An 18,805-nucleotide genomic window follows, 5' to 3' on the forward strand; every position below is an offset into this window, starting at 1 on the left:
TGTATCCCAAGACCCGTTACATTATAAAATAACCGGATGTACCCAAACGGAAGTACCAAACGTTGTGCTACACATAATTAGTTCCCACTCTGGTTTTAATGTCTTTGGTTCCAACGGGCATTAGGTACTTAACTGTCAACAACATGGCGGTCACTATGTGTGCACGACTGTTTTTCCACAGATCTTCACAGGGTCTTCTGCTCAGCCCTCTGACACCACCCGCGTTCACAAGGTACAGTACTGCTGAGAAACGAGACATCTAGAGAATAGAAACGACGATGTTGTAGTGCTAACTGCTACTAGCTACACAATTTGACATATGTACCCCCTGACTGGCTATTTAGCTTTTGGTAGATGCTGATGTCAAAGCTTGCTACTTGAAATACACCCCGGGCAGAATAGACCAATTCTATGGTTATTACATCTTGCTAGGTACAGAGAGCCCCATTTGATAATTCAGAGAGCCCCATTTAATCAAATCTGATTTTTTTAAATGGCTATGGCATCCCAATACATGTTTGAAGGTAAAGTCAATCCCAATATCAAAGTTTGTCAAACGTTTTTAGACATACACTAGGTCTGATGTCCCTATCTCACGTCATCCAGTTGTAGCCATTAGCCAGGTAATGGTACAGTATGTGATGGTAAGGCAACTTAATGTCTCTCCTCCCCCAGCCCCTTTCTATCTCGCGCCCACAGGCTTGGTCCCAGTGATGATGAGATGTACCAGCGTACCACAGTGTCTGTCATGCAAAAAGAACCAGGAGCTGGAGCAATGATCCACAGCTACAGCCCCAGAGGGTTCAACATCGATGGGAACCGTGTTTTCGGGCCATGTGCTGTGCTACCTCCAGCCATCCTCCAATGGAATGTAGGAACATGTTTATTTCATATTTTTTTAACCTTTCCTCTAATCCCCACCAGAAGTCAACCTTTTATGATGGTTCTATTTTTTTCATCTCTTCAGTTTACCTGCTCCCTGTAATACCGTTGAGTGCTGAGTGAGATATTTAACTGGCTAAATGAGGAGTGATGATGAGTAGAATATGAGATTTAACAGTGTATTATGTGGATTGTCCTTTTGGGTACTCATCTGTCGCCCCCTGCAGGTAGGCAGCTATAAAGACATCTCTGTAGAGAGCATGGCCCTTTTCCACATGCTGGAACCTCGAATTGGTGAGATAATTCAATTATACTGTATTCACGCTGATACGAATTATGAGGATAGACAGAAAATCACATACTCTAATTTATGAATGTACAAACTCATGCAAGATGCTGTTGGGTTCTGGTACAAATCCAGTTGGACACCAGAGGAAGCTCAGACTAGATTTATTCCACCCAAACTGGAGGCTACAGCTGCATACCACCCATGCAATTCATGCAAGCATATATTTATACCTTCCGATTAGGCGGAGTCACCTCCTTGTATTTCTATCAGCCTCTGTTGCTGGGCAACAACTGAGTGATCCCCTATTTGTTTTATCATGGCCTAGCCTGAGTCCAGAACCTTAAATGTAAATGTGTGTGTGTGTGAGAGAGATAAGACTACAGTTGGGTGTTGTTGGGATGGGCCCCCCCCTCTTAAATAGTTGCCAGTTCATGTTTGATTGTCAGAGCTTGACTATGATGATGATGATTGTACGGTGTTATCACCTGAACAACTTAATGATTGTGTATGACCATGATGTGTCTCAAGAATGTGTTGTATCCACAGAGGTTCTAGTCCTGGGCACAGGGGGTCGGTCAGAGCGGATTGACCCCAAAGTCCTGGCCCTCCTCAAGAGCAAAGGCATCGCTGTGGAGGTGCAGGACACGGTAGGGACACCTGACCTCACCTGGCATCTGTCAACAGTAGAAGGATTGGGCTTGTGCAATAGATTTCAGTGCGTGAGCATTCATAGGCCGGTTTGCCCAAGCCTGGTTCAGAACGTCCTCTGAGATTTCTCTCACATCAAGTTACTGTGTGTCACCACCTGGAAAGTAGCTATCCATCCATACACAGACATGGGCAGCCCCTGCCTATAGAATAAAGTGAAGGGCAGTTATAATTTAGCATTTTTCCTCTCTCTCTCTCTGACACTCATCCCTTTACCTTCCTCAGCCAAACGCTTGTGCAACCTTTAACTTCCTGAGCAGTGAACGGCGAGTGGTGGCGGCAGGTCTGATTCCTCCTCCAATCAGCACGGAGCTGGAGTAGCAACAACAAAAACAACAGAAGGAGGTCTCGATGGAAAAGAGGAACTACTTTCACCACTGGGATGGAAGATTTGGAAAAGTCTGTCCTCATTCAAGTGCTGAATTATGTTTTTTAGCCTTTGCAAACTTTGTGCTTGTGTGACCTTTCCCCACAGATGAGAAGGGGTGGGGGATTGGTTGGTTATGAAATGTGTAAATGAAAAAGAGAACAGGATTTCTAACAAGTATTGAAGGATATGATGTGGTGGGAGTGTTATTTAATGTTTCATACATCTGTATCATGGTAAATACATAAGGCCAGCTACCAATGATGCAATAAACTATATATATATTTATATATATATATATATACACACACAATGTTTTGTATTTATTTAATTGTCAGTGAAAGCGTGTATGTAATCTACCCAAGGTGTCTGTCCTTCACTGGGATTAGTAAACCTCTCTAATCTCATTGTCTGTCTTATCCTTTTGGCTTCCACCCCCATCTCTCTGAACCACCGCTTTATCTGTCTCAGAATAGAACATAACGCAACTCCAGCGGCTTTGTCCTTCTTGGAGTTAATCTGTAGGGTAAGGGTATCCCTAATTACTCTGCTCTGATGCATTTAGCATCAACCATCCAGTTCTACTTCACACAAACACATGGCCATTCATCCATTCATTCATTCACACTCGAGCACACTAAACACAATCTCAGGCCACATTTTACATTTACCACAGTCTAATAAAGTGTGGTGTTTATTAGACAGGGTATTAAATAGACTGAGTTATTTAGCTTTACCACTCTCCAGTCTCAATGCCATCAGAGTACGAGAGCATCTACCACATAAAGCACATGATAAATAGGACTGATAGATTAGCTGTGAAGCTGGGCATTTTGGGAGATACAAGAGGTGAATCGAAGGGTTGCTTAAAAAAACTGTAAAAACCAGGACATTTTAGACAGCCGCAATATAATAGTAATGTCATATTTGCTGACGTTGTTATACATGAGTGTGCATACATTTTTGGATGGGTGGCCCGCCCTAGAGGGAATTGAACCCAGGATCCTGGTGTTGCAAGGACTATGCTCTGTCAACTGAGCCACTCAAGACAAAAATGGTAGCAACTCTACTTCGTGTCCCTTAGTCCTCGTCGTCATCATCATCATCACCACCACAGTCTTTGCGTAAGTCACCAAAGATGAATTCTGATCCTGTGATGCGGCGATACATATCCTTGATGTCCTCACACTCCATCTCAAAGTGTGTCGTGGCATCATAGGAGCGAGACACAAAGATCTGAAAAAGGGAGACAGGATCACAATGAACAAAGCCCAGAGACCTCACAATTTATAATCATGGTACCCACCAATGGCCAAGAAATAGGAACGCATGTTTGCATATTACAGTGCATTCAGTCAGTAGCTGGGACTCGACTGGGACAACTGGGACTCGAACCCAGATCCAGCGACTGTAATCCCAACACCTCAGCCATTACACCAAGTGAACTGAACTGAATCTCAGTGAGGATGTTAGTTGTGGGGTTGACCCTTACTTGACTGTTCCTTCCATCGTCAATGGGGACCATCATGTTGCTGATAGAAACAAATCTGTAGACCAATCACATTCAGTCTTTAGTGAACTGTTTTTGTATGTATGAAATTAGCCTTGCATCATTACAATAGACAAATGGCTCTGGTTGTAAAAGTCTGCAGTAGGTTGTGTGGAACTTACTTCTGCTGAATGGGCTCTAGTAGTTCTAACCCAGGCTGCACTTCCTTCTCTGGGTTACTGGTCTCTACAGTGGTGCTCACCATTGCGATATACATCCCCTCTGATGCCACATTGTGAGCGTAGGACACCATACATACATAGATATCTGAAAAACAAAGAGGGTCCATTTTCAATTCACCCCAAGGCTAAAATACTGCAATCATATTTTCCCTGTTTGGTATATGGGGTCCTAGGCCTTTGTCTAACTTCTTGTGTATATCTGGTCTATCTGTGATTTCATACCTGATTTCCTGTGGACTTGTGTTTGAGGGATAATGATTTGACAGGAGTTGGCATCATGGGTGTTTTTGATTGGATGATTCAGTAAACAGATGACCCGAATGACCCGGCCCACCTTCTTCACCCGGTTGGGCACGTAGCTGGGGTCACAGATCAGCTGTTTACAACGGAACAGCTTCACAAAGAGGAGGCGAAAGAAGACAGAAAGATTAGGTCCGACTACTAATTTACGACACTGATATTCAGCCCATGTTCCGGTTCATGCTCTACCATTTCTCATTCATTCATTCCCTCTTCAACTCTCTCGCTCTCTCTTGTCCACTCTCTACTTCACCAGCCACTCACCGCTCCCTCAGATTTCACTGCTACCACTTTGCCCTTGTCCATCACAATCTCCTCCACTCCCCTGTTTAACATGTAGGACCCTCCATGCACTGCACTTAACCTGAGACAGACAGGAATAGTAAGGGTTTACATTGCGGCCATGTTCAATACCATAACAAAAACTTGAAGTTAATGTATTTATGCATTCTCGAGTACCTTTACGAGTCTGTTATGTTACCTGGCAAAGCCCTGAGGTAATTCCCCTAGCCCATACAGTGGATAGAGGTACGGACTGAAGTTATACCGAGCCAGAGACTCAGAATACAGCTTGATCCGTCTGATGGTCTGGATGCACGGCTGGTCCAAGTAACTGTGAAGACAGGGACACAACCATTGAGATAGGTGTGTGTGTGTCCGTCTTTCTGACTGTCTGTGTAATATTTGTACTGACTCGTCACTGCGGTACAGGGCCATGGCGTGACCAGTGAACTCCATGATGTCTGGTCCCAGGTCGAAGTGGCGGAACAGCTCCCTCATGCTGGTCCTGTTGGGGTCCATGTCCTGGTAGGTCCGCGGGTCTCTCTCCTCAAAGTTCAGAAGGAACAGAAGAAGCTTCCTGAACCTGCGCTTGTCAAACATCCCCATCAGATCTGAAACACAGCACCATGTTACAACCACTGTTTGAGACCTTGAATGATTGTATGTATTTGAAATCAAGTTAATCAATTTGTCATGTCCATGCATTTCAGTTGGCTTTGATTGTTATGTGGCAATCCTTTGTATAGAATCAATCATTCGGAAACACAGGATTTGTAAGTTACAAATATTGTTTATTTTGATGGGTATGCGTTTACCTGAAGCTAGGGCTTCTGCCTCAGTTGAAGGGACCTTGTGGACTTTACCAGCCCTGTACACATAGCTGCCCTCCACCACCTTAAAGTCCAGATACCGAGTTACCTTGGTGTACACCAGCATTTTAACCAGCTCACCTGAACAAACACACAAACACAGGTTAAAACAATATGAATGAACTCTGACCTTGACACAGTTAAACACGTTCACATTCATATTAGACGTATGATGACAAGACAGATGTACATAATATTAACCATAGTCCTCACCACTGGCAAGTAGAAATTTGGGAACAAGGTCCACATTCCAGTCCCTCCCACGTCCCATTGGCTTAGCTGGACATGGAACCTGAAACCTCTTATATAGCTACAAAATACATTCACTCTCATCAACACTATACAATAACCCTCCAGTGCGTTGTATGTTTGTGTGTTTGTGCATGCGTTCATACAAACCTCTTCTAGGGAGGAGATAGAGGCACTCTCTCCACCATAGTAAGGGTTGCGGTCAATGTGAAGGACCTTCTTCCCACCCACTGACATCAAGCCAGAGAGAATACATTCCTGAGGGAGATAGAGTCAGAGCTATTCATATCCAGAGCAATTAGGGTTAGGTGCCTTGCTCAAGGGCACATCAACTGATTTCTCACCTTGTTGGCTCTGGGATTCAAACCAGTAACTTTGTGGTTACTGGCCCATTGCTCTTAACCGCTAGGCTACCTGCGCTCCAGTAGACAGGTAAATGATGATGATAATTCCTTAGACAGCCTGCAAGGCTTTGAACGTTCCTTGAGAGCCCAGGGATCACCTGTGTGCGTCTGTGTTTGTCTGCGTGTGTGTGTGTTTGTATGTGTGTGTAGGTTAATTAATTCATGAATACACATTTATGACACTTGATATTATAGAAAATACACATGAAACACATAGCATTGAACTGAAGTAAAATATTATATTTTAAAGAAATGTGATCACTAGTGGTAGGTATTATATTTAATCATTATTACTTTGTCCATGGTACCATAAATATACAATACTTTGTGAAAGTCTACACACACCCCTCTTCACATTTTGGGATTACATTTGATGTTTTTCCTACAGATCTATAAAACCTACTCCACATTTTAAAGTGTAAGAAAGTTATAGACTATTTTCCAAATTAATTAAAAAATATATTAATGGAGATGTCTCGATTGCCTAGGTCCTCACACCCCAGAGTTAATATTTGGGGCAAGCACATTTGGCAACCATTACAGCTGTGAAACATTTTGAATAAGATTCTACCAACATTACACAACTCTTACTGCAAAATTGCTTAAACTCTGTAAATTTGCTTGAGAATGTGGAGTGAATTCAGTGTTGTTGATCCATTTGTATTTTCAAGTATTGTGGTGGCAGCATCGTGTTAATGGTATGCTTGTCACCGGCAGGGACTGGGGAGTTTGTTAGAATCAAAATAAATATGAAAAGAGCAAAGCCCAGGTAATAGAGTTGTATGTTTCCGCGGGAGAATTATACAAATTCAAATGCCAAAGACACACCAGAATGACTTTCCAAGAGGTGTTCGAAGAGTGTTTCTGACTGGTCCAGTCTCAGTCCTGATTTACATCTGCTTGAAGAATCAGAGACAAGGTTTGAATATTGCTGTCCATAAAAGATTCCCAGCCAAATTTACTTAGCTTGAGCAATTTTGACAAAAACAATAGATGGTATGTCCACGAGCCATTTGTTCAAAGTAAGTGTTACTTTCAACATCTATGCATTGTGTCATCAGCACTCACACTCCAGAAACATCCACATATGTATTTAGTACAGGGATAGATAGGTGTTGGCCCACCACAAGCATATACTCTACTGTCTATTGGACTATTGAAGGGATGCAATACCATTCTTCCACTAGAAATTCCACAATTTGGTGTTTTGTTGATGGTGGTGGAAACGCTGTCTCAGGCGCCGCTCCAGAATCTCCAATAAATGTTCAATTGGGTTGAGATTTAGTGGTGCACATTCCAGCCTGGTCTTAGACTAGATGTAACATAGTAAATGTAAATCCTAATCTGGGACACTCAAATTAGTATGATATGTTACGTTTGGTATGGTTACATAAGACAAAAGGTTACTTATTAAAGTAGGGTAGTTGGTCGGGGTGGAAGGATAGGCATATAACGTGAACATCTAGCAATGTTCAAATATCGGCATGGGCTACTTTAGCACTTTAGCAACTTTGCAGCTACTTGCTACTTTTCAGCTACTTTGCAACTACTTAATATGTTAGCTAACCCTTCCCCTAACCCCAACCTTAACCCTTAACCCATTAACACCTAACCCCGAGCCTAGCTAACGTTAGCCACAACAAATTGGAATTTGTAACATATATGTTTTGCAGATTTGTAACATTTTGTACGAATTGCAATTCGTAACATAATGTATGAAATGGACGATGGACATCCACAAATTAATACATACCATACGAAACATACCATACTAATTGGAGTGTACAGGAATCACATTTACTATGTTATGTCTACCCCTGAGTCCAGGTTGCCTTTGAGACCTCTCTTTCAAAGTTACTGAGATCTCTTATTCTAGCCATGGTAGTCAAAATAATGGGCCACTGGGCATTTTTAGACATTACCCTAATCATGATGGGATGTTAATTGCTCATCTAAATCATAAAACCACACATATGTGGAAGCACCTGCTTTCAATGTACTTTGTATACCCAGTTTACCTGTGTTTCCTTAATTTTGGGAGCTACCTGTATGTTGCCCAAGGAGTTGTGCGAGGTTGGTAGAATCTTTGTTTCACTTTAAAATGTGAAGTCGGTTGTGTAGATTGTAGGATAAAAAAAAAAAGTAATCCTTTTTATATTTCATTTTAAGGCAGCAAATGTGAAGACTGTGCAAGGGGTGTGTAGACTTTCACTAGCGACTCTATATAATAATACTGTTCTATCACAGGAGGTTGGTGGCATCTTAATTGGGGAGGACAGGCTGGTGGTAATGGCTGGAGCGGAATCAGTGGAATGGTATCAACTACATCAAACACGTGGTTTGATGCCATTCCATTCGTGCTGTTCCAGCCATTATTATGAGCTGTCCTCCCCTCAACAGCCTCCACTGTGTTCTATGTACCTTATCTCTAAATTCTCTGACTTCCGTTTCTTTATTCTTTCATGCTGATAGAATTCACTGTGTTTCTTCTATACTCAAATTCGGACAAAAACCTGGCAAGTACAGTCCATGATACATTAATCAATGATACACATTAACATCATGAAAAACATTAAGACTCTTTAAAAAGAATGTCCCTAATATGAATAAATTGCCACGCGTACGATTGTAAGTGTTTTTTTTATAGTATTAAGTCTGGTATCTTTATTGGGTAGTTCAGAGAGCAGAACTAAATATGTGTGAGGGAATGTGAGTTTCTCTTACCTTCAGTCCTGTACCCAACACTATGATATCAAACTCCTGCATGGTGACTGATCAGTGCCCAGGGCCAAGTCCCTCTGCTACTACTGAGCACCAGTATGGATAAGTATGGCTGTGTGTGTGATTCACTCTCTCCATCTACACCTCATTATCATGTCTTCCCCGTCATGATAATCCTCTCAAGCGTCACAGACACGACAAGTAATTAGACAGGCACTGAACTTTATCTCTGTGTGTCTCAATAATAAATCACTGGAATCATGTTCAAATTCAAATCATATTCCATGACATGCCCAAACCTGTTATTTAATATAAGTTCTTGCCACAAATATTTGACACATAAAGCTCCAAACATTGTTTAAACAACTGAATATACTCTGTTCTGCAGTTCAACAGCAACATACAGTAAAAAACACAACAACAACAAAAATATATCAGCTGAAGAACGTTCAAGTCAAATATAAAAAATAATCTGTTCCTTTTGTGGAGACAAAAATTGTAAAAACTCCCTGAATCAGTTAAGCTTGGTTAAGCATTGAAATGTATTGGTATAACCTCAGTCCAGTGAAAGTATAGATAGATCCTCTCTGTAAATTTATGTTTGTAAGTGGTGAGGCACTTGTTGTTTTGAACAGGATCAGTGTTACATCTGAGCCTGCCACGCTCTCTAGTGCTCATCCTGTGTCTCCCCAACCTGCCGCCGCTCTCTCTCTCTCTCTCTCTCTCTCTCTCTCTCTCTCTCTCTCTCTCTCTCTCTCTCTCTCTCTCTCTGTGTGTGTGTGTGTGTGTGTGTGTGTGTGTGTGTGTGTGTGTGTGTGTGTGTGTGTGTGTGTGTGTGTGTGTGTGTGTGTGTGTGTGTGCCTGGTTTCCCTTGCCTGATGCTGTTTTCTTCTCTGCTACAGTTCTGTTCGCTTTGACTCTGGTCCCTGGGTCCAGTCCCACATCTCGTCAGCTTCGCTACCCTGTCCTGGACCCCCCACCCCCCACTCTACTGCTTCCTTGGATTCCTCTCCGGACCTGCTTACCCAGCCCAAACTGCCCCCGTTCCAGCCTCCGTCTCAGCACCTGGTTCCCTGCAACCTGCCCAAGCTTTTCCTGGCCTTTTGTCCGAGGTGACTTTGGTCTAATCCATTTTCTACTGCAGGGCCTTCAGTGTGGTTCTGAGCTGCTCTCTCCACTGGGTTGCTGCCTTTGCCACAGAGCAGAAAATGTGGTCTGTGTGATCAGACACACACTCCGCACAAACCACACACGGTTCCTTGAGGCAGAATAAACAGGGCCTCAGGGAGTGGAGGCTACACACAGCCTGCGGGCCCTTGACTTCTACTTGCATAGCTCCCTCTGCTACCCCTTCCATAGCCTCCTATGTGGGCCCCTGAGTATTCTGGCGATCCCTCTCCCTCAGCGGGGCATTTACAGTTACTTCTTAGGGCCAGAGTGACTTGGGGATGGTCTCTGGAGGACCTGCATCAGCAGATAGGACAGTCTGGCAGGGCCTACAGGAGCTGTGGCTGCAGGAGAAGATGACAGGCTCCCTCAAGGTCTTGCAGCAGATGGGGCATGATAGATCCTCCTCTACCGAGGAGAGATAGGCTGAGGCTGCCATCCTCACAGAACTGTAATGGGAGAGAGTGAGAGAGGGAGTGTGTGTGTGTCTGTGTGTGAGGGAGAGCTCCTGTAAGGGCAAAAAGACGTCCACTGTCACACTGCCCAAACTCTTCCCAACAACCAGAAATGACAAGGTCAGCAAAGGGTCAAAGCACACCTACATGATCCCAAGACTTGCAAAGTATGTGAGCTTGTCTAAATCAATCAAGTCAGAAACCAAGTACACACTTATGACTCCCTCCTAAATGTATGGATTATCGAAATGCAGGCTATCACATAGGCAAGAAATGTGCCGATACATGGTTCTTCAAGTAAATTTGCATGGTTTTGCACGTGTGCCGGGTGATATCAATTTCAACGGCAGTACCAGCGCTCTAAAAGGTGGGTAAACAATACTTTCCTGTGGATATTTTATCTCAAATTACGAGTGGCTGAAGGACCAACCACATAGAGAGCTGGCAGAGTAAGTTCAAATGTAGTTTTATTCAACATTCTGGCTTGTAAGGTAAACCTCTACGTTTCAGACTGCATATCAGTATTGGTATAAAAGTCTGATTTATTAGGCAAGCTACCACACAGCATTATTCATACACAGAGATAGCTGAATTTACAAAGGGCAATTCCATGGTAATCGAGAGATACTGAGACTCAGATTTTTCACTTTAAAATATATGTCAAACAAAAACCAATGATTGCAAAGTTAAACAAATAATACAACTCTATGTACAATGACTACTTTGAACCATTTCCACTAAAGATTTTACAAAAACACATTTACTTGAAGAACTGTGCAGATGCAAAGTTTGGTAACAGAATATCAGTTTGTGCCTTCATTCTTATCAGGACTGGAAAATGGTCCAATTTACACACTTCTCAAGAGAACATCCCTGTTCATCCCTACTGCCTCTGATCTGGCAAACTCACTAAACACACATGCTTCATTTGTAAATGCTGTCTGGGTGTTGGAGTGTGCCCCTGGCTATCAGTAAATTGCAAAAAAAATAACAAGAAATGTGTGACACCTGGTTTGCTTAACATAGAAATTTGAAATGATTTATACTTTTAGCAATTACATTTACTTTCTTTAAGTATATTTAAAATCAAATACCAAAGACCTTCACTCAAGTAGTATTTACTGGGTGACTTTCACCTTTACTTGAGTCATTTTCTGTTATGGTGGTGTCTTTACTTTTACTCAAGTATGAAAATTGGGTACTTTTTCCACCACTGACAACAGGCACAACAACTAAGTCGTTTTTCTCAACATTGCCAGAATTCCCGCGGGGATCCACTTTTATCAGTACATTTGTAAAAGCCTAAACATTATGAAACTTCTAGTCGACATTCTCTCATAGACCTCCGTACAAAAAAAAATGCTTATCTCAAGCGGACAGATTGGGCGGGGCCATCATGACAGCATGCCTTCATTTCCCAGCATCCCCAAGAAAATACGGCAAATGTCCTTTTACCTCACGAAACTCGTATTTCAAGTTATTGCTTTATTGTGTTGAGGTCTCTTGCTTGACCAATTGAGTATCCGCGGGCAGCTAATGCTTGCAAGTCTATTTTGAATCAAGGACGTAAATAGCGAACTGCAAACTTCTTTAACTTCATCTCTTTGCTGATACACGGTTGGGCGTGGACAATGTCGGCTCCAACAGTAAGTTTTATTTCTTTATTAACCTTACCATAGCCAGCCTTGCCATTTATCAGTGCAATTTTCGTTCATTTTATCAGTCATTCTGATATTCATTTTCATCCAGCTACACAGCCCTAAAAGTGAGTAGTGATGGACAGGCGGTTCAGGACTGTTCAGGACAATTCACGACAGTTGAAAATAAAATATTTTGGATTATGGAAAATGTCAGCGGTTTGGATGGTATAATGATTCTCTAAACTTGCTTGTTTCTTCACATTAACTTGAAATTAGGCGAATTATTGTAACGTTAGCAACCAGGAAATGGCGGAGCGATTTCTGCATAGTTCATATTTAAAATGCTTTTGGGAAACCGGGCCCTGCATATTTCTTCTGTCCTTCTCACAGTTAGCGGCAGAACATGACCAGCACACGCGGACAACCAGCCGTTCCAAGCCCGGCTTCCTGGAGCGTCTGAGTGAAACCGCAGGGGGAACAGTTACTGGTGTTGTACTGTTCGCCCTCTCCTTTTACGTCCTCTTCACCAATGAGGCGAGTAGTTTCAAACAGTGTGTGTAGCAGCACAATTTAAGTGTCTATGTCAGTGGACATTTCTAGAATATTGCATAATTGAAACGAAAGATGTCTGGAATATGACAATTACATGGGGTGGCACATTTCAAATAAACCATTTATTTGAGCTGTGTGTATAATAGGCTATTTGGCAGGTATAGGCCTCCAGTAGTCCAACAGTTGGTTTCCCACACAGGGAAGGGCCCTGAGAACGGCTACCTCCCTGGATGAGGGTCTCTCTCAGGTGGTGTCCCTGCACCTGTACTCCAGCCCACTGGACCATAACAACAACCATCTGGTTCACATGACAGGCCCACTGCGCACCTTACAGGTATAGGCCTACAATACTTACCACTATGCATTACTATTCCCCTTACCAGTCTCATCACCAGGCCCAAATTCTATAAAAGGTGCTGTTTCAACTGAGCGCTACTGTTCCTCTTGGGTAAATAATCAACCAATATAGATAGGCCTTCTACTTGCTATTCAGTTCTCCTACTTTAATGCTTTACAGAAGTGTTCCCTTAAGCCTCTTTCTGATCTGTCATGTCTTTCACTGGGCCTACATCCACAAAGCATTCCAGATTATGTGCTGCTGATCTAGGATCTGTCCATATATTCTTATTTATTATGATCTAAAAGATCGGCACTCCTACTCTGAGTCACTTTGGATATGATCCCTGATCTTAACCTGTTATCACGTCCTCCTCCCATCCCTCCCCTCTCTAGCCTCTCCATGACCCAAACTACAGAGTTGCGGTGCAGGCGGTGAAGCTGAAGAGACAGGTGGAGATGTACCAGTGGGTGGAGTACAGCGAGAGCAGGTGAGTCAGGGTCTTATGATCTGGTAGGTACAGTGCATTCAGAAATTATTCATACCCCATTGACTTATTCCACATTAGGTTGTGTTACAGCCTGAATTCAAAATGGATTAAATAAATTAAAAATGCACGCATCTACACATCATACCCCATTGTGTAGGCAGGTAGCCTAGTGGTTAGAGCCTTGGGCCAGTAACCAAAAGGTTTCTGGATCGAATCCTCGAGCTGACAAGGTAAAAATCTGTCGTTCTGCCCCAGAGCAAGGCAGTTAACCCACTGTTCCTCGGGCGCCAAAGATGTGGATGTTGATTATGGCAGCCCCCCGCACCACTCTGATTGAGGGGGTTGGGTTAAATGCGGAAGACACATTTCAGTTGAAGGCATTCAGTTGTACAACTGACTAGACAACTTTCCCTAATGACAAAGTGAAAACATAATTTTAGAAATGTTGGCAAATGTATTAAAAATTAAATATCTCATTTACATCCCTGAATTAATACATGTTAGAATCACCTTTGGCAGTGATTGCAGCGGTGAGTCTTTGAGTAAGTCTATAATAAGAGTTTTGACAACTGGATTGTACAATATTTGCACATTATGCTTTTTAAAATTTTTCAAGCACTGTCAAGTTAGCCATTTTCAAGTCTCGCTATAGCTTTTGAAGGCAATTTTATTTTGTATTGCTATATTTTGGGGCAACTTTAACTAAGACATTCAGTAACATTCCATGTTGACTTGGTAAGCAACTCCAGTGTATATTTGGCTTGGTGTTTTAGGTTATTGTCCTGCTGAAAGGTGAATTTGTCTCCCAGTGTCTGTTGGAAAGCAGACTGAACCAGGTTTTCCTTTAGGATTTTGCCTGTGCTTAGCTCTGTTCCATTTTATGTTTATCCTAAAAAACCCCTTGCCTATTACAAGCAGACCCATAACATGATGCAGCTAGGACCATGCTTGAAAATATGAAGTGGTACTCAGTGATGTTGGATTTGCTCCAAACATAACCCTTTGTATTCAGGATTTCGAAGTTCATTTCTTTGCCACATTCTTTGCAGTTTTACAGGATGCATGTTTTGTAATACTTTTATACTGTACAGGCTTACTTTTCACTCTGTCATTAAGGTTAGTAATTGTGGAGTAACTACAATGTTATTGATCCATCCACAGTTTTCCCCTATCACAGCCATTCAACTCTAACTGTTTTAAAGTCACCATTGGAGTTATGGTGAAATCCCTGAGTGGTTTCCTTCCTCTCCGGCAACTGAGTTAGGAAGGACACCTGTATCTTTGTAGTGACTGGGTGTTTTGATTCACCATCAACAATGTAGTTAATAACCTCCCCATGCTCAAAGGGATATTCAATTTCAATTCAATCCTTGAGATGTTTCTACAACTTGATTGGAGACAACCTGGGGTAAATTCAATTGATTGGACATGATTTTGGAAAGGCACACACCTGTCTATGTAGGTCCCACAGTTGACAGTAAATGTCAGCAAAAATCAAGCCATGAGGTCGAAGGAATTGTCCGTAGCGCTCTGAGACGACAGGATTGTGTCGAGGCACAGATCTGGGGAAGGGTACCAAAAAATATCTGCAGCATTGAAGGTCCCCAAGAACAGAGTGGCCTCCATCATTCTTAGTAGGAAGAAGTTTGGAACCATCAACACAATTCCTGGAACTGGCCACCCAGCCAAACTGATCAATCAGGGGAGAAGGGCCTTAGTCAGGGAGGTGACCAAGAACACAATAAATGTGATATTTCAGTTTGACATTTTTAATACATTTGCTAAAACTTATGAACCTGTTTTTGTTTTGTCATTATGGGGTATTGTGTGTATATTTGAGAAGGGGGGGGGGGGGTGGAACAATTTAATATTAGAGCAAGGCTGTAACGTATCAGAATGTGGAAAAAGTCCAGGGGTCTGAATACTTCCCGACTGCACTGTACTTTCAGATTTTCCAAAACTCACTTCACTTGCGCAAAAGAGCAGGAGGCTCGTTAGTCTGGTGCACATGCACAGGTCAAATATACTCTTGGGGTTCACATTTCCTAATAAGTTTAAAAGAAATGCAGGTGCTTTAATCAGCATATTCTTACTTCATTTATGACCTGATGCAGAGTAAGGTGTTTACGTGACTGCCATACTCTGCCTATTGCCGTAATCAGTTTAATATTGAATTATTAGTATGCCTGTAAACACTCATTTTGTCTTTGCTGAACTGGTTTTCAGGCACATGCTATTTTTTTTGTTCGTTCACTCACTACTTAACAGCCGATTTTAAATAAATAAATGTTTATATATATTTTTTTAAAGGAATCCATAGCTCGTACTCATTCAGAATTAATACCGTGGTTAGGTTTTGGCAGCTACATGTGTTAGATGTGTATATTTGAATTTGTAACCTGCTAGTTGACCATTCCTCAGAGACTATGATGAGGATGGAGAGTCCAAGACTGAGACTACGTACAACTACAGTAAGTACAGACCAGTGGAAGATGGCTCATAATAATGGCTGGAACGGCGTGCATGAAATGGCATCAAACACATGGAAACCAGCCATTACCCATGAGCCCGTCCTCCAATTAAGGTACCACCAACCTCCTGTGTGTACCACACAGTGAAGTACTATAAACACGACACGTTTCAAATTTATCCTAACTCTTTCTTCAGATTCAGAGTGGAAGGCAGAGCTTATCAACAGCAGGAACTTTGATAAAGAGATTGGTCACATCAACCCGAGGTACTCCAATTATTTTGTCCTCTGTCTCATTCTTTCTGTCTCACTCATTCTGTCACAACTACAGCCGGTATTATGTTGATGAACTGGTACAGAGGTATTTGGTCATCTCTACCTGACATGCTGGTGATTTTTTTAAATGTATTATTATTTATTTTTTAACAGTGCCATGGCAGTGGAGAGTGTAACAGTGGTGGCTTCTGATGTTCAGGTTGGACCTTTCTCGCTCTCCAAAGGTATCTACAGAACACAGGCTAGCAGCTCCATTGCTTGTCTAACAACCTTTTTGAATTGTATCCCAGTGATTTTCTTAATAATAATAATAAATGCCATTTAGCAGACGCTTTTATCCAAAGCGACTTACAGTCATGTGTGCATACATTCTACGTATGGGTGGTCCCGGGAATCGAACCCACTACCCTGGCGTTACAAGCGCCATGCTCTACCAACTGAGCTAATGATTGGGTAATTGATTAATTTGTTTTATTGTCTCCTGAGGATTGGTGGATCAGATTGAGAACTTCCAGACATTGAGTCTGAAGGGTCTCCCTGCCCCTGATTCTGACTCCTTTCTCACGGTTGATGAGGACTACTTCTACCACACCCAACACCCCCGCAGACCAGAGGTGAGTGTCACTCTCAACACAATGGCTGCGTTTAAACAGGCAGCCCAATTCAGATACCCCCACTCATGACAAAATGCCTAATCAGATCTTTTCAGAGCTTTTTACAATGACTTGCATACACAAATGCATAGCTTTTTACAGACTCACCAACACAAACCTACAGTTTTTCACACAATAACTCACCTTCATAAATCTATAGCTTTTCACATAAAGGCTGGTATGCTTAGGCTCATGATACTCATATCCATTCTATTCACTTGTATCCATTATATTCAAAACTTTGGTAATTTGTTTGCTTGTGTTTAGGTGGGAGATGTGCGTGTGAGCTTCTCCTATGCAGGACTCAGTGGGGAGGGGACCTACCCTGGGCCAGCCCAGACAGTGAGTACATCAGGCGCTTTATACTGATCTCAGGTTGGTCAGCTTGTAGATTGCTGTTGTCAACTTGTGAAATGTCCATCTCCCAATAGAGAAGTTATTTTCAACTCTCTGTTATCAGTCATTATTTAGCATCAATCACTGTGTACTAAATGCTGCCCCCATGTACCCCTTATGTCACTGTGTACTAAATGCTGCCCCCATGTACCCCTTATGTCATTGTATATACTATATAAGTCCATAATCTTCTTCAAATGAGCTGTCAGTGGAACAACTCGTCATCAACTGATTGCTAACTGGAGTATTGTAACTGATCTGAGAGCCTGGTGTCCCACAGGTCAGTATTGTGGCCATGCAGAGTTCTGACACCCTGAAGCCCTTTAGGACCAAATCAGGAGACACACTGGAGATCATTTATCTGGAGGAGCTCACTGCTGAGGTGAGTTTTTTTTTTTTTTTTTTTTTGAAGGATGTGACTTTTCCTGATTGCTTCTGACAATGTCCTCTATTCATCCATCACTGAAATGTACCTACTCTGAACCATGTCTTGATTTTTCTATGCTGCCTTGATCACATCCCTGTTGGTTTTGTTTGTAGGAAGTGTTTGAGAGGGAGCATAATAACAATGCTATGCTGACCTGGGCTCTCAGGGCTGGAGGCTGGTTACTCATGTTCCTTGGCATTAGTTTGATGATCCGCATCATCCACACACTGGGTAACACACAGTATTGGTTTACTCCAATACCTCATTTTACTTTCCCTAAGCATAGACCATGTGGTTACGTTCCACTCAAATGAACTGCTCTGCATGCATGTCAGTGTCTCTTAACTCGTGTATTTTGTTATCCAGTGGATTGGATCCCTATTCTTCGAGAGCTGATCAGCGTGGGGCTGAAGCTCTTCGCCCTGTGTATTTCCTGCTCCCTCTCCCTGCTCACCATCGCCTCTGGCTGGATCTTCTACCGCCCCCTAGTGGCTGTGGGGCTAATCGCCATGGCTGTGATTCCAGTCGTCATCGCCCGCTCTCGCGCCCCGGCCAAGAAACACCAATGATGTTTAACGCTTTGAACTGAACGAGCCTCGGCATCAGCTCTCCAATCCTTGCAGAACAATCATTTCAGATCCATTGTCTTGTCACCTCACCAAATAGTCCCTTAGCTCTTTGACAGACCCCTCAGGAATTTAGATAATGTGGTCAATCTAAGAAAAGTGCAGAACAATGTTACATAAGACAAATACATTTGCACATATTATTGAACAAGTTTAGCAATAATACCAAAGACTTTAGAAGGGATATTTAAGCATGTAAGGCATTTGATTGTATACTGCTTATGAATGTGTTACATAATGTTAAATAAAATGTGCGTTAAGTTGTCCACCCTCTGTGCTTAACTTAGTATGGGCAGATGTAAGCAGAACTCATTGTTCTTGCGACACAATGATACTGTGGTGACCTTAAATCAATACATAGCCACCTTTTTCAAGATGCTCAGATATCATGGCGTTGCCTTGAGTCGCTGGATCCAGGCTACATTGGTGCCAGAAGTAGGATGGTGCCCATGTAAGGTCAGTCTCCTGAAGTACTCGGAACCTTTGGACCTGAGGTTCGAGTCCACCCCCCCAC

At 42.5% G+C, this 18,805-nt stretch overlaps 3 protein-coding genes across 3 annotated transcripts; 2 read left to right on the forward strand and 1 right to left on the reverse strand.

The window, feature by feature from the left end:
• Nucleotides 1–64: 64 nt before the first annotated feature.
• On the forward strand, nt 65–2,653 carry ndufaf3 (NADH:ubiquinone oxidoreductase complex assembly factor). Its single transcript, XM_035778417.2, has 5 exons — nt 65–232; nt 676–871; nt 1,110–1,176; nt 1,718–1,818; nt 2,105–2,653. Exons 1-5 carry the CDS (start codon nt 99–101, stop codon nt 2,198–2,200), a joined length of 594 nt encoding a protein of 197 aa, XP_035634310.1. The 5' UTR covers nt 65–98; the 3' UTR covers nt 2,201–2,653.
• A 258-nt stretch (nt 2,654–2,911) lies between these two features.
• zgc:112334 (uncharacterized protein LOC619199 homolog) lies at nt 2,912–8,923 on the reverse strand. Its single transcript, XM_035779436.1, has 11 exons — nt 8,806–8,923; nt 5,828–5,935; nt 5,642–5,738; nt 5,375–5,509; nt 4,972–5,170; nt 4,759–4,890; nt 4,542–4,641; nt 4,200–4,371; nt 3,918–4,062; nt 3,739–3,793; nt 2,912–3,482 (listed from the first exon to the last, which is right to left on the reverse strand). The coding sequence occupies exons 1-11, from the start codon at nt 8,845–8,847 to the stop codon at nt 3,327–3,329; spliced, it is 1,341 nt and encodes a 446-aa protein (XP_035635329.1). The 5' UTR covers nt 8,848–8,923; the 3' UTR covers nt 2,912–3,326.
• Nucleotides 8,924–11,820: 2,897 nt separating this feature from the next.
• LOC118388871 (transmembrane protein 43) lies at nt 11,821–18,559 on the forward strand. Its single transcript, XM_035778418.1, has 12 exons — nt 11,821–12,070; nt 12,455–12,598; nt 12,816–12,950; nt 13,349–13,443; nt 15,865–15,914; nt 16,111–16,180; nt 16,343–16,413; nt 16,676–16,803; nt 17,110–17,184; nt 17,519–17,620; nt 17,779–17,896; nt 18,032–18,559. Exons 1-12 carry the CDS (start codon nt 12,056–12,058, stop codon nt 18,232–18,234), a joined length of 1,206 nt encoding a protein of 401 aa, XP_035634311.1. The 5' UTR covers nt 11,821–12,055; the 3' UTR covers nt 18,235–18,559.
• Nucleotides 18,560–18,805: the final 246 nt, after the last annotated feature.

This window comes from Oncorhynchus keta, chromosome 10 (assembly GCF_023373465.1).
Source record: "Oncorhynchus keta strain PuntledgeMale-10-30-2019 chromosome 10, Oket_V2, whole genome shotgun sequence".
In the NCBI taxonomy this organism is placed as follows: domain Eukaryota; kingdom Metazoa; phylum Chordata; class Actinopteri; order Salmoniformes; family Salmonidae; genus Oncorhynchus; species Oncorhynchus keta.

Bases quoted from the DNA above. Each gene is read 5' to 3' on its own strand.
- ndufaf3 (XM_035778417.2), top strand. From the start codon at position 99: ATGTCTTTGGTTCCAACGGGCATTAGGTACTTAACTGTCAACAACATG. The intron at 233-675 runs GTACAGTACTGC...CTCCTCCCCCAG, and splicing joins ACACCACCCGCGTTCACAAG to CCCCTTTCTATCTCGCGCCC. The intron at 1,819-2,104 runs GTAGGGACACCT...TACCTTCCTCAG, and splicing joins CTGTGGAGGTGCAGGACACG to CCAAACGCTTGTGCAACCTT.
- zgc:112334 (XM_035779436.1), bottom strand. From the start codon at position 8,847: ATGCAGGAGTTTGATATCATAGTGTTGGGTACAGGACTGAAG. The intron at 5,739-5,827 runs GTTTGTATGAAC...TGTATTTTGTAG, and splicing joins CTATCTCCTCCCTAGAAGAG to CTATATAAGAGGTTTCAGGT. The intron at 3,794-3,917 runs GTAAGTTCCACA...ATTGGTCTACAG, and splicing joins CTAGAGCCCATTCAGCAGAA to ATTTGTTTCTATCAGCAACA.
- LOC118388871 (XM_035778418.1), top strand. The intron at 12,951-13,348 runs GTATAGGCCTAC...TCCCCTCTCTAG, and splicing joins GCCCACTGCGCACCTTACAG to CCTCTCCATGACCCAAACTA. The intron at 16,414-16,675 runs GTATCTACAGAA...TTGTCTCCTGAG, and splicing joins ACCTTTCTCGCTCTCCAAAG to GATTGGTGGATCAGATTGAG.